This window comes from Protopterus annectens, chromosome 3.part1, assembly GCF_019279795.1.
Source record: "Protopterus annectens isolate FY-2018-M chromosome 3.part1, PAN1.0, whole genome shotgun sequence".
Classification (NCBI taxonomy): Eukaryota; Metazoa; Chordata; order Ceratodontiformes; family Protopteridae; genus Protopterus; species Protopterus annectens.
The window spans coordinates 405594009-405608043 of record NC_056732.1 but is presented as its reverse complement, the minus strand read 5'-3'; the positions used below and the strand labels follow the sequence as shown (position 1 = coordinate 405608043).

Sequence of the window (14035 nt, the reverse complement as noted above, 5' to 3'; positions counted from 1 at the left end):
TTATTTTTACCCACTTACCAAATTTAGCCTTCCTAAGAGGGCACCTGGCATCTGGGGCAAGAAACACTGAAGAAGATGGCGTCGGTCGATGCCTTTATACTCCAGCCGTTGTGACGTCGGAGAGGAGGCGACACCAGCCGACGCCGGACCCAGACTTTGGAATTCGGACGACCGAGGGCTGCCTGAGGCAGGACAACCCATATGTTATGACTGCAGTTGCATATCTATCGGACATCTACATTTATGGTAGGTACAAAACTGTACTTTTTCTTTCCAAATTTTCAGAGCAAGGGTGAATATAAACTGCATTAGCTACATGTTCATAGACAACTTTGTTTTTATTTACATAAAAAAAAGCCCTTCCGTAAGTCTGACCAGATGTTCTTCATATTTCACTATTGCAATCACTACATTTGGGTCATCTGCTTGCAGGTAGCCCTCAGTCGGACTGATTAACAAAGTCATGGGTCCTGCGTCGGTTGCTGTCTCTTCTTCCATGACCTCAGGGGTATAAAACTTGCAGCCGACGCCATTACATCAGTCTTTCTTGCCGTGTGATGCCATAAGCAGAAGCAGTTCGCAAGTGCCAGTAGCCAGACTCCTGAAATTTTTGTTTTCGAGTATCAGAACCGAAGTCTTCAACTAAAGCTAAGTACCCCGTTGGGAAAACTTTTTCTTGCTCCTTACCGATGTCAGTAAAAGTTAATAATTGCATTACTTGTGGAAAGCAAATACCTCATAAAGATTTTCATTCGTACTGTATTTCTTGCCTAGACCCTGACCATGACGTACCTTGCTGTCGGTTTTGTGCTTTATTTAATCAGCGCACTATCTGTCATCAGTATATTTTCGCCTCCAAATATTTTGGTTCTCTGTTTAATTATCCAGAAATGTCATCGCTTAGCCATCTGACTGCCGGGATTCCGAAAAAACCCAAGGACTCAGGTGCTTTCGCAGCCCCTGATACCCGCTACTTCTGATTTGCAGGCTTCTACTGAGACCCATTCGGAGTTCGGTATGCCGTGAGATGCTTCAACTACGGAACCCGCGGATGTCTCTACCTTGGATGGGTCCAGAGCCACTGTGCAGGCACCGGCTTCTGACGGTGTATTCAGGCCTACGGACTTGCATATTAAACCAACGCCTCCTCCTTTACGTAGGCCTAAATCTCGAACCATACCTCAAAAAACGACGCCCAGGCCACATGCTCAGGCCTCTATGCCTAAAAGACAAATGATAAGAATGGCTGAAGATGTAGTAACTCTAATCAGGGTTAGCCAACCCCCCCCCCCCTTCTAAGAGGCCTAGGACTGAAATTGATTATGAATCTTCTGACCAGGATTCTGTTTTTTCTGATGATCTACATTTCCCTTATCTACTTATGAAGATTCTGATGCAGAGGACTCCATTCCCTCTACTTTCCCCCCCTGAGGGTTTTTCTTTTGGGGAAACCTTACATACTCTGAGGGAGCATTTCCACTGAGAAAGCCAGGATTTTTCTGATTCAAAAAAGAGGCTTAGGGACTTCCTTCTCCTACTTCAGCACAGGCCTTTAGCTATTCCTCCTGTACTAGACATTGTTGATGCTTTTTCGGAATCTAGTTTGGCCCCTGATTCCTTGCCTCCTACTCCCAGAAAACCTGACCGATACTACAGGGTCCCGGAGTCCCACATGTTCCTTTTTAAAAATCCTATTGCAGATCCAGAGACTGTTTTACAGGGGCCCAAGGGCATTAAGGCTTCTACTGCTAAAAATCCTACCCCTTCTGATAGAGACTCAAGGGCGCTGGATAGATGGGGTAAGAATGTTTGCACTTTTGCAACCTTGGCCATTAGGGCTTTAAACTGCCAGTTTCAGACGTTAAAGTATCAGAAACATGTTATTGGACTGCTTAAACAGAAAATGATGTTGATTCCTGACTGTGATGAAAATAAAGAATTACAGGATTTAATGCATTCTGCTGAACAAGTTGGAAAACATACTATGCAATGTTGTTTTCATTCGTTAGAGGTCTCTTGCAGGGCTGCTGTTGTTGGGTCTGTGCTCAGACGGCATGCTTGGCTTAAGAAGCAGTTTTTGCCTGATCATGTTAAAGCTAAATTGTTGGATGCTCCCTTAAATCAGGACTGCCTTTTTGCCAACAAGGCTGAGGAAGTTCTTAAAAAGATGGAAGATAAAGCTATGCAAACTGTTAAAGATTTCTTACAAATTCAGCCTCCTAGATTTAGTAGGCACTGGCCCTCTAAGAATTGGTCCTTTCCAGCCCCTTCCAGGTCTTCTCAAGCCAATCCCAGACACTGCAAAAACCCTAGGTTTCAGTCCCAGAGGAGACACAGAACTAAGCAGTGGGGGGCCTCCACTTCCAAATCTGGGAATAATAAGACTCCCCCATATGGTAAACTGTCTCAATGACTTACTTTTAAAATTTCCAAGCACTTATCAACTGACTGGCCCTTTGGAGGGGGGGGGGATTGCTCTTCATGCAAAGAATTGGGAACTCATTACCCAGGACAAATGTTTTTTAAATAGTGTCCCAGGGATACAGATTTCACTTCTACACTTTGCCAACACCAAGCGCGTGGCCGGACCTTCCCCGAAATCAGTGGGCAGAGGCCCAAAAACAATTACTTTCTCTCTTAAGCATGGGGGCTATTCAGCTGATACCAGAAGAGGAAAAGGGACAAGGTTTCTACTCAAGACTTTTCCTGGTACCCAGAAAAGACATTTCTTGGTGTCCTATCCTGGACCTATAACTCTAAACACCTTTCTGGAGATTCCAAACTTCAAGATGCTGACTCTTCACCAATTACTTCCTATGCTAGGCAAAGATGCCTGGTTGGCAACACTAGATTTTAAAGAAGCATATCTGCACATCCCAGTCAGGGAATCTTGCAGAAGATACCTATGCTTCAAAGCAGGCTACACGCACTCAGTTCTCTGCACTGCCCTTTGGCTTATCTACTGCACCAAGGGTATTCACAAAGTGCCTAGCTCCAGTTGTTGCATTTTGCAGACAAACAAGTATTCAAATATACCCATACCTGGACGATTGTCTATAATTCAGGCAGAAAGCCAGGACATACTTTTGAATCATCTGGCCTTTGTACAAAGGGTTCTAATTTTTCTGGGGTATACCATAAACGAAAAGAAATCACACCTGGTACCCTGTCAACAATTATATTCCTGGGAGCAATTATGAATACAACTTCCCAGATGGCTTACCTTACGTCAGAGAAACAAATTAATTTCACAACCTACTTCAAACAAGTGGCGACAAAAACCCTGCTATCTGCAAGACAAATATTGCAAGCCTTGGGGTTCATGTCCTCCTGCATTCTTCTAATTCCAAGACTGCATATGAGGAAACTACAGTGGTATCTAAAAAGCCTATGGTGTCAACATTCTCAGGATCTAGAAGCAATGATTCCTATCATACCTTGCCTACGCCTAGAGTTCCTTTGGTGGGCAGAGGCCTGCCACCAAAACAAGGGACTACCTTTCACACCACCCCCTGCCACCCAAACCCTAACAGACGCATTAGACTATGCATGGGGGGCTCACCTGGCAGGGAAGTGCATTCAGGGCAAATGGTACCCAAATCAAATGCACCTGCATGTCAATCAAAAAGAAATGTTAGCTGTACAGAGTGCTCTGACAGCCTTCAAGAACCACATTCTTCCAGGACAACTAATGGTAAAGATGGACAGCACCACTGTTATGTGGTACATAAACAGGCAGGTGGGTACACATTCTTACCCCCTCTGTAGACTAGACATGGCATTGTGGAACACAGCCTTGAGCTACCAAGTGCACCTACAAGCTCAATTCCTGCCAGGAAAACTAAATACACTGGCAGACTAAGCAGAAACCTCATGGACCCACACGAGTGGAAACTGGAACAAAGGATTCTCAACATGTTGACAAGCAAATGGGGGAGCTCAGATATAGACCTGTCTGCCTCTCCCCAGAACTACCAATTGGACAAATTGGTCCCAGTCCCTCCGAGCTATACTTTTTAGAGACCTAAACCTTGTCACCACAATAAACAGAACATGCTGGAGGGATAGATTCCTGTCCCACAGACTTCCCGTACTCTTGAACAGACTATCTATGTCAAACAGAGCTCCTCATTAGCACTCCAAGAAAAATCTTGATTGGATGGGAAATAGGAAATTCATCCCAGGGATCACGTCTGTGTCTCTGCTCGACAGGGGCACAGGAAAATAATTTTCTTGGGTGGCAAAAGCCAGTATTCCTTTTTGGCTAGGCTTATATAGGCCCTAGGGCTAATAGTCTAGTACCTACCTATGAACCTATACTTAACTGTGATGCTTCACAAGGGCCTGTCTTTTTCCTCCATTAAAATCCACGCCTCAGCCATTTCAGCTCATAACCTCCCCTCTTCTCTCATCCATTGCACAAGCAGTTCCTCAGAGGGGCCAACAATTTGAGACCACCCAGGAGAGCTCCAATCCCAGCCTGGGACCTTAACTTTGTTTTGGAGAAACTCTCTCTACCTCCTTTCAAGCCAGCTGCTACTGCAGACTTAAAATTTATTTCTTGGAAAACAGCTTTCCTTTTAGCAATCACTTCAGCTAGAAGGGTATCTGAATTACAGGCCCTTATGGCAGTGGAGCCTTTCATCATCTTTCATGCGGACAGGGTGTCCCTCAGAACCAATCCATCCTTCATACCCAAGGTGGTTTCCAGTGTGGCTCTTAATCAATCCATTCATTTGCCAGCCGCCTTTCCCAATCCGCAGAACAAAGGGGAACAGATACTGCATTCCTTAGATGTGTGCAGACAACTTGGATTCTACTTGGACAGAACTAAGCCTCAAAGGAAATCTGAACAGCTGCTGGTGGCATTTGCTGCAGGGGCAGAGGGGAAGGCTATTTCAAAGAAGAACATTTCTAAATAGATAGGCCATTGCATTCATTTCTGCTATAAGCACCATGGATCAGACTTCACTCCACCAGGTCTGCATCTACCTCTACAGCCTTTTTCAGAGGCGTCCCTACCTGGAATTTTGTACATACTTTCACCAAGCATTATCATTTGCCAATTTTCTCTAAATCCAGAGCCGGCTTTGCCACTGCAGTCTTGCAGGGTCTTATAGCTGGTCCTAATGTTATCTAAATTCCTCTTCCCAACCGTAGCTTTGGGAATCTACCCAAATGTAATGACTGCAACAGTTTAACACGAAGAACATAGTACAGTTGTGTACACTTACCATAAATGTAGATGTTCGAGTGTATTCACTGTTGCAGTCCTGGTTACCCTCCCTCCAGCCCCCTAACTTCTTTTGGCTATACCTCTACTTTCTTTACTATGCTTAAAAGCCTTTTTGGTGTATTTGCTTTTTTGTTGGGGTATATCATTGTACTTTTATATTGAATTGCTTCCCATTAGGGGGGCACCTGAAATCTGGGGCAAGAAAAAAATGATGTATTGGCGTCAGCTGCATGTTTTATACCCCTGACCTGACGTCATGGAAGAAGGGACAGCATCCAACGCAGGACCAAAGACTTTGTTAATCAGGCCGAGTGAGGGCTACCTGTAAGCAGATAACCCAAATGTAATGACTGCAACAGTGAATACACTCGAACATCTACATTTATGGTAAATGTACACAACTGTACTTTGTCTTTTTCTAAACCCTTTCTGGGTAAAGCCAGCTCCAAGGTTTCCTTAGCTAGATGGAGTACACAATGAATTTTTCAAATTTACAAAGACAAAGGGTCTGTACCCTGGTCCTATTAAAGCTCATTCTACCAGATCTATGGCGATTTCTGCTGCCTTTTGGTCTAGGGTTTCAATAGATGATATTTGTGCGGCAGCAACTTGGGCAAGTCCACATACCTTCATTTCTCATTATAAGTTGGATTTGATTTCCAGAGGGAGAGCATCCTTCGGCTCTGCTGTGCTCAGGAATATCCTTCCATGAGGGCCTCCCAGGAGTTTGAGTAGCTGGGGACTCTGTCAATTCCTGCCAGGCAAACTAAATTCACTGACAGACGACTTAAGCAGAAATCTCATAGACCCATGCGAATGGAAACTGGAACCCAAAATATGTAAATGGGGGACACCAGAGGTAGACCTGTTTGCCTCCCCTCCGAACTACCAATTGAACAAATTCTGCACCAGAACTCCCCACAGTCAAGCTTGGAAAGTGGATGCCCTGTCTTTTACCTGGGAAAACCTCTCAATTTATGCATTTCCCCCTCTGCCTCTCCTTTGAAAGTTCTACTAAAGATCAAACAGGACAAGCCAAGGACAGTACGAATTACCCCAGACTGGCCACGGCATCACTGGTACCCCCTTTGCGCAGTCTGACAGTGCTGCAACCATGACACTTGCCTCCGACCCCTTCCCTGCTGTCCCAGCAGGATAGCCAGATTCTGCATCCAAAGCTTCAAACCCTGATCCTTGCAGCCTGGCTAATTCCCTGAGTTCACCTTTAGCAACCCTCAGTATGCAGGTGCTGGATGTAATTCTTGAGGCAAGGAGGCCTAGTACTAGAAAATCCTATTCAAAAAAGTGGAAAAGATACCGTTCCTGGAGCCATGCTCAGGGGATGATGGACACAACGGTGCCCATCTTGCCTCATATTCTAGATTATTTAACAGAAATGCTCCACAAGGCCCCGTCTTTCTCTTCAATTAAGATTCATGCCTCTGCCATTTCAGCACGTTATAATACTGAGCCCACCCCTCTTCTCTCATCCCCTGCTAAAACAATTTCTTAGAGGGGCCAAAACTTTAAGGCCCCCCAGGAGAGCTCCCACTCCAGCCTGGGACCTTAACTTTGTATTGGAAAATCTCACTGTTCTCACCTTTGAATCAGCTGCTACAGCACAGTTGAAATTCCTTTCTTGGAAAACAGCCTTACTTCTAGCAATCACTTCAGCAAGAAGAGTGTCTGAACTGCAGGCACTCATGGCAATAGAATCCTTCATTATCTTCCATGTTTACAGGGTTCCTCTCAGGACTAATCCATCCTTTATCCCCAAGGTGTTGTCTAGTATGGCTCTAAACCAGTCCATTTGTTTGTCTACTTTTTCCCTAATCCTCAAAATAAGGGGGAAAGGACACTGCATTCTCTGGATGTGCACAGACAGCATAGATTCTATTTGGACAGAACTAAGCCTCTCAGAAAATCTGACCAGCTGCTAGTTAGCTTTAATGCAGAGGAGAAGGCTATTTGAAAGCGAACCATTTCCAGATTGGTAGCCCATTGTATCCATTTATGCTACAAGCACCATGGAAAACCTGCCCCACAGGGGATGAGATCACATTCCACCAGGGCTGCATCTACGTCTTACAGCATTTCTCAGAGGAGTCCCTACCCAGGGACATCTTGGAAGCTGCTACCTGGAGCTCTGTACATACTTTCACCAACCATTACCACCTGTCTATCTTTTCTAAATACAGAGCTGGATTTGCCACAGCAGTCTTACAGGGCCTGTTTGCTAGCCCTAATGCTCTTTAACTGCCTCCACCCTTCTTTAGCTTTGGGAATCAACCCAAATGTGATGACTGCAACAGTTAAACACAAAGAACATAGTACAGTTGTGTACACTTACCATAAATGTAGATGTTTGAGTGTATTCACTGTTGCAGTCCTGGTTACCCTCCCTCCAGCCCCCCCCTGACTTCTCTTGGCTGTACCTTTACTTCTTGTTTGGCATATTTTATATCATGTGTATTTGCTTTTCGCTGTGGGTGTTTCATACCATATAATTGCTTCCTATTGTGTGGGCACCTGACATCTGGGACAAGAAAAACTGATGTAATGGCGTCTGCTTCGTGTTTTATACCCCTGATGTCATGGAAGAAGGGACAGCATCCGACAACGAAATCTGAAGACTCTGGTATTCAGCCGGCTGAGGGCTACCTGCAGGCAGACAACCCCAAATGTGATGACTGCAACAGTGAATACACTCTTAACATCTACATTTATGGTAAGTGTGCACAACTGTACTTTTTGTTTTTTATTGTTGTAAGTTGCGCTTCAATCTGTAATTATTTTATTTTAAATATTTTAATTACATGAGAAGCTTAGATAGCTTGCTGTTTAAAACATTGAATATGTTCATAAAAGTTGGAGGTAGTGATTTCATGGTTTTGGGCTCAACTCTGCTATTAAAACATAGAAGCATGTATCAGTTCCTTTAGTAATGGCCATTTGAAAGATGCTGCCATGTTTTGGTACTTTTTGCCATCCTTGATGCATTTAAAGGGATTTGCAACTTTTTACTGCTAAATGTATTGGCTTTTGGACAGCAGTTCACTAATTGATCGTTCTTGCAAAACGGACACAGGCTTCCACTTTAGTCTTTTCAACATGGAGCACTTGAATGAGAGAATAAGTATACATCCATTAGCACTGGCTGACATTTGAAAGATGAGTTTTGTAAAGCTCAGTATGAAATGCATGTAAGAAAGATTTTCTGAAATAATTTACACATGGTGGCCAATTTGTTTAGTAACTTGCATTATAAATGCAGGTTGTGGTATATCATAAATTGTTGGGGACTAACTGGGTTGGCTGCTGAGTTGCACTTTATCTGAAAAGTATTTCTATATATTTTGATATATATTTTTTTTTTTTTTGCAGTTTAGCAGCTTTTTCTGGAGGAGTGTTCTTGTCTCTCATGTTTGTCACTTTGCTCCATATCATAATGTCTAAAGAGCTATAGTTAAGGGTTTCAGTAACCCCCAACCTGTCAAGCCTTATTGTTCAAGTTTTGTATGCAAGGTAAAGAGATGAGTTGAATTCTTTTTAATTGTTTTCTTTTCTATTTTTAGTCCCTTGACAAGATTACTTTTTCCTGCTGTGGATGACAACCTTCTTAAATTCTTATATGATGACAACCAGCGCGTGGAACCTGAATGGTATATTCCCATCATTCCTATGGTTTTGATAAACGGTGCTGAAGGCATCGGTACAGGCTGGGCCTGTAAACTTCCTAACTACGATCCTAGACAAATTGTTAACAATATTAGACGGTTGCTGGATGGTCAGGATCCACTTGCCATGGTAAACATTTTAGTATCTGTAGATGTAGTTTGTTTTAACCTCCAGTTTTTTTGTAATATGACTAAATACAGAGTGTAATAATTAAGGTTGGAGGGGAAAAAATATTCTCATAGTTATGCCGAACAGACTTTGGTATCCTTATTTTACCAGTTGATCCTAATTTGCATGCCAGATTGTGCTAATGATTGTGTTGCAGTAAGTATTCCATCTCTGGGTACCAGGTATTATTGATATCTGATGTCTTTTTCATCCTTTCCTCAACCGATGGGTCTCTGGTCCAACTTCGGCCACTTCAGTAGACTTTAGCTCTATAGCTTGAGCTCCTCTCCTCACCTGTAATCCTCTTCCAATCCTGGATTACCTCAGATCTAGTTTGCTACTTTAACATTTGGACATGGTAACCTACAGCTCGAGTGGTCTTTGGACTTTTTTCTTGTTTCGCCTTAGTGGATACTGTTTTCTATAGTTTCTTTCCTCCCCCTTTTTTTTTTTTAATTAAAAGAAATATACGCACGCACACATATATGTTTAGAATTTTGTTCACTAGAGTCTCGTGTCATGCCCCTGCTATAGTTTTTCTGCTACCTTGTGTTGAGGTGGTACTCCTGTTACCATTGTTGCTCTTTTGGTGTTACCGTTGTTGGGTAGTTCTTCCTTTATTGTCTTTCTTGCCTTTCCTTTTTAGTAGTCATTTGGTTGCTTTGGTTCAGGATGTCTGAAAAAAACAACTGATCTGAAGTAGTTAACTTCATTTGATGATCAACCTCTGGGTATCGGATGTGACCTGTCAGCTTTCCAAGCTAGAGATCCAAGCTCCGAGCTCCTCCCCCTTACCCATAATACCCTGCTACCTCCTTGCAATCTTCAGATCTCGTTTGCCGCGGCTTTGTCAAGCATGGGTTTTTTGAGCTGCTAGCATTTAGGCGATTTGTGTTTTTTTGTCAAAATCTTTCTTAGTTTTTTGGTGTGTGTGTAGTTTAATTTCTTGGTTTAAACCCCTGAGATTTACCATTCCCTCGTAGTTTAAAGCCTAGTAGGCCTTCCCTTTTCCCTTAGGTGTTTGTGTGGGCACGTGTGTGTTTTTTTGTTTAGAAATCATGGCCGAGGCCCCAAAGGCCATCTTTTCTAATTGCACTGAGTGTGGCCATAAGCTCTCCACAGCGGATGGCCACACTCAGTGCTTCCTCTGCCTGGGGGGGTACCACATTTGACCTCGGGCTGCCAAATTTGCACAGCCTTTAACCCCCGGGCCCTGAGGGATAGGAGGAATAAGCTGATTCTGGTGGGTCTCCTACCCGCGGAGTCAGTTTCTTCCTCCTCTCCCTCGGTGGCTACAGCCGTGGCTGCTCAGCCTGCTGTCCCCTCTCCCCTGGCTGGGACTCGACCTCCCACTTCTTCCCAGGAAGAGAGGGACTCTAAAGAAGGAGAGAGAGAGGGAGAAAGAGAGGCACAGAAGCCACAAGCGGCGGGCCGACTCAGCCCCCTCAGCCCCGCCTGCCAAGCTGCTCTCCTCACCCCAGAAGGTCTCCGGGCCTTCCTCCCCTCAGCTCTGTTCTCCACGCTTCTCACCGGAGGAGGAGGCCCGACTATCTTCAAGGTCGTCGCGGCAGCCCTCCCAGCCAGCTTCGGCGGCCTCCTCTAGGTCGACCCATAGCCTCTCCGACGCTGATGTGGACCAGATGATGCGTCGTTTTCTCCAAACCCAACTGTAGATGGAAGTGCTGCTGCCCCCCCCCCCCCTTCCTGGGTTGGAGTTCAGCCCCACTTTTTGCCCCAATAGCTCCTTCTCCAATCCACTATCAGGTTTTGGAGCCTTTGGATCCGAGGAGTCTCTGGAGTCAAGGAGTCGGCGCCGATGGTTATCGCTACCTCGACGCCGGCCATGCCCTCAAGTTTGTCGGATCCTTTTTTGGATCCGAACTGTCAGGGCCAAGAGCCGTGTGTCGGATCCGAGGGAACCATTGTGTCTTTGCCTCCGTTTCGGTTGGAGTACACTTCACTCTCGGGTCCGAGCACTTCGGCTCCTACGCCAATCCCCGCACAGGATCCGGGGGTGTTAACCACGGAGCCCAGAGAGATTAGTTCACCCATGGCTTTCGACGTGGTGGAGAGGGTTCTCCCGAGAGGTTCGAGACCGCCTGCTCTTAATTCAGATTCCACCCCCACTCCCTTGCAGCTGGGCTGGTCTTCCATCGTCCAGACCCAGGGACAGCCTGCGTTGATGCCCCAGCCCGTTCCACTGGCAGAACACGACCCTGTTGGTGAGCCCTCCTCAGACAGTCCCACCGAAGAGGTCCCTCACAAATGTAAGTGTAAGAGGAGGCACTTTGACTCCTTGAGTCCCTCACGGAGGATACTGATTTGGAGGAAGGGGAAGGTTCTCCCAGGTCACCTCCCAAGAACGTCTCCTTTGGAGACATTATGGAAATGCGTTGCCTAAAGGGGGGGGGGGTCAGCCCAGAAACCTTCCTTAGACGAGTCTGTGTTCCTGGAGGCGGTCGCAGGCCCGTCTACCTCTTGGGTGTCCCCTCCGGCCGACCCCCTGGTTGACCTCATCACTACCAGGGTGTGAAAGGAACCGGGCACTGTAGAGCCAATCCCCAGGAGGCCAGATAGGATTCTTAGTCCCCCTGTGGATAGGACGGCTTGGAGTAAGGGTTCTCTGGTAGATGCCATGGTGGTGGCGGCAGCCACCAAGAAGGAACTTGCCCAGGATAGTTCCTCGGTCCATCCTCCTGATAAGGAGTCTCGGACGATGGATCGTATCGGGAAGCGGATGTTTGCTTGAGCTACCTTTTCCATAAGGGCACTGAATTATTTTGCCCATGTAATTAGACTTCAGCGGGATCTGGTGAAAGAATACTCTGAGTCTCCACCCGAGTCCATGTCAGCCGTGGACAAACTGACTTTCTCGGCTCGCATGGCCACTCTGAAATCTGTTTCAAACACATCTATGCGGCTAATTTCCCATGCCACTGAGGGATTCTCTAGGGCCAGCGCGTCCGACATCGCCTTAAGCTTCACGCCTGGCTCCGGCTTTGTGACTTTGCTGAACCTTTCAAGGTGTCCTACGCGAACGCACCCTTCCGTTCTACCCTGTTCGGGAAGACCATCCGCGACAAATTGGTTCAGAGCAAGGAAGACGCTGTCTGCCGTCGGAATCTGCTTCTGTCCTTTTCCAGGAACCATAGAGGACAAAAGAAGATGTGGTTCTGGAAGTCTCAGCAGTCCCGTTATGGTCTGGACCCTTCGTCCTTCAGAGGCAGAGGGGGACAAGGTGGACGCCGGCTCAGAGGCGGGGGGTGGGGGGGGGCCAAAAAGTTTGGGTCGCGGGAACCTTTTTCTGACCGACCCACGCAGCAGCCCTGAGGGGTTGCCCAACTGCTCCTCTCTGGAGGCAGTTGGGGGCATTTTCGAAGCACCTGGCCCAATGGGAGTCCATCACAACAGATAGCTGGGTGCTTCGAATAATATCCAGAGGTTACTCAATCCCTTTCATAAACCTGGCGCCTCCCCGATGTACCACCCAGTCAGAGAGAGGCTGCAGCTTTAGAGGTAAAAAAGCTGCTAGAAAAAAGAGCCATCCAGCACATCCCCCAAGGCCAATCCGGGTTAGGCATTTACTCCAGGTTCTTTTTGGTGCCAAAGAAGATGGGGGACTTAAGGCTGATCCTCGACCTTTCAACAATGAACCTCTTCATTGCCAAGGAGAAATTCCGGATGGTCACGCTTCATTCCATTCTGCCCTTTCTGCAGGAGAAGGACTGGATGTGCTCCATAGACCTCAAGGATGCGTGCTATCACATTCTCATGGACAGGTGATCCAGGAGGTTCCTCCGCTTTCGGCTAGGGGCCAGTCATTACCAGTTCAGGGTCCTACCCTTCGGCCTCACCACAGCCACCAGGGTGTTCACCAAGGTCATGGCAGTTGTAGCGGCCCACCTGAGACTTCAGGGAATACAGGTTTTTTTTCTTATTTAGACGACTGGCTCCTTACCACCCCCACCAGGCATCTACTCTGCTTATCCAGGGATTGCTTCCTACTTCTAGCGTCCCAATTGGGGATCACCATAAACTTCAAGAAGTCATCCCTTCAACCAGTTCAAGTCTTGGAGTTCATAGAGGCCAGAATAGACACGCTTCAGACCAAGGCCTTCTTGACATCAGACAGACTTCGCAGTTTGACCGTACACGTTTTAGCCCTTCAGTCACCTGCCCCATCAGCGGAGTTGGTCCTGGCAGCAGCAATCAATCTCGCGCCCTTAGTTCGCTTGCACATGAGGGTTCTCCAATGGACTTTGCAGGTTCAGTGGTCCATCCTTCACCACCCGTTGGACTTACCGATTCCTCTCAGCAGAGTTTGCAGAAATTCCCTCATGTGGTGGCTCCAATCTTGAGAGCTTCGGGAAGGACGACCGTTTGTTATGCCGTAACCCCAAGCCACGGTGACCACAGACGCTTCTCGCCTTGGGGGGGGGGTGCATTACACGGGCAGAACTGTCCAAGGTACGTGGACTCCGACAGAGACCGTTCTGCATATCGATGTTCTGGAGATGAGGGTGGTGCTTCTAGCATTGCAAGCCTTTCTTGCCTTTCTCCCTCCAGGGACTATTGTAATTCAGTCAGACAACATGTCAGTGGTCTGTTACATCAACAAACGGGGGGACCAGGTCTAACCCTCTTTGCCGAGAGGCCATGAGAGTTTGAGATTGGGAGATATCCACCAACCTTTTTTCTGTTAGCAACGCACATTCTGGGTCGTTCCAACATCCTAGCGGACAAACTGAGTCGAACTATCCTCTCGCCCTACGAGTCATCTCTGAATCCCTTAGTAGCGAAACATATCTTCCGCAAGTGGGGTCAGCCTTGCTGTGATCTCTTCTCGTCACCTTCCAACACGAAGTGCAGCGAGTTTATCGCTCTAATTCCCCCTCCGGGGGAAAGCCCCAGAGACACTCTAGTTCATGCTTAGCCAGCCGGTCTTCTTTATGC

At 46.6% G+C, this 14035-nt stretch overlaps 1 protein-coding gene across 1 annotated transcript in view; it reads left to right on the top strand.

Moving 5' to 3' along the window:
• TOP2B (DNA topoisomerase II beta) overlaps nucleotides 1-14035 on the top strand; it is a gene marked incomplete in the record, with an annotated part of 2991925 nt that overhangs the window by 1675138 nt on the left and 1302752 nt on the right. Inside the window, 1 exon segment of the mRNA XM_044066877.1 lies at nucleotides 8812-9043. Within this exon segment, the coding sequence (XP_043922812.1) occupies nucleotides 8812-9043 (232 nt within the window).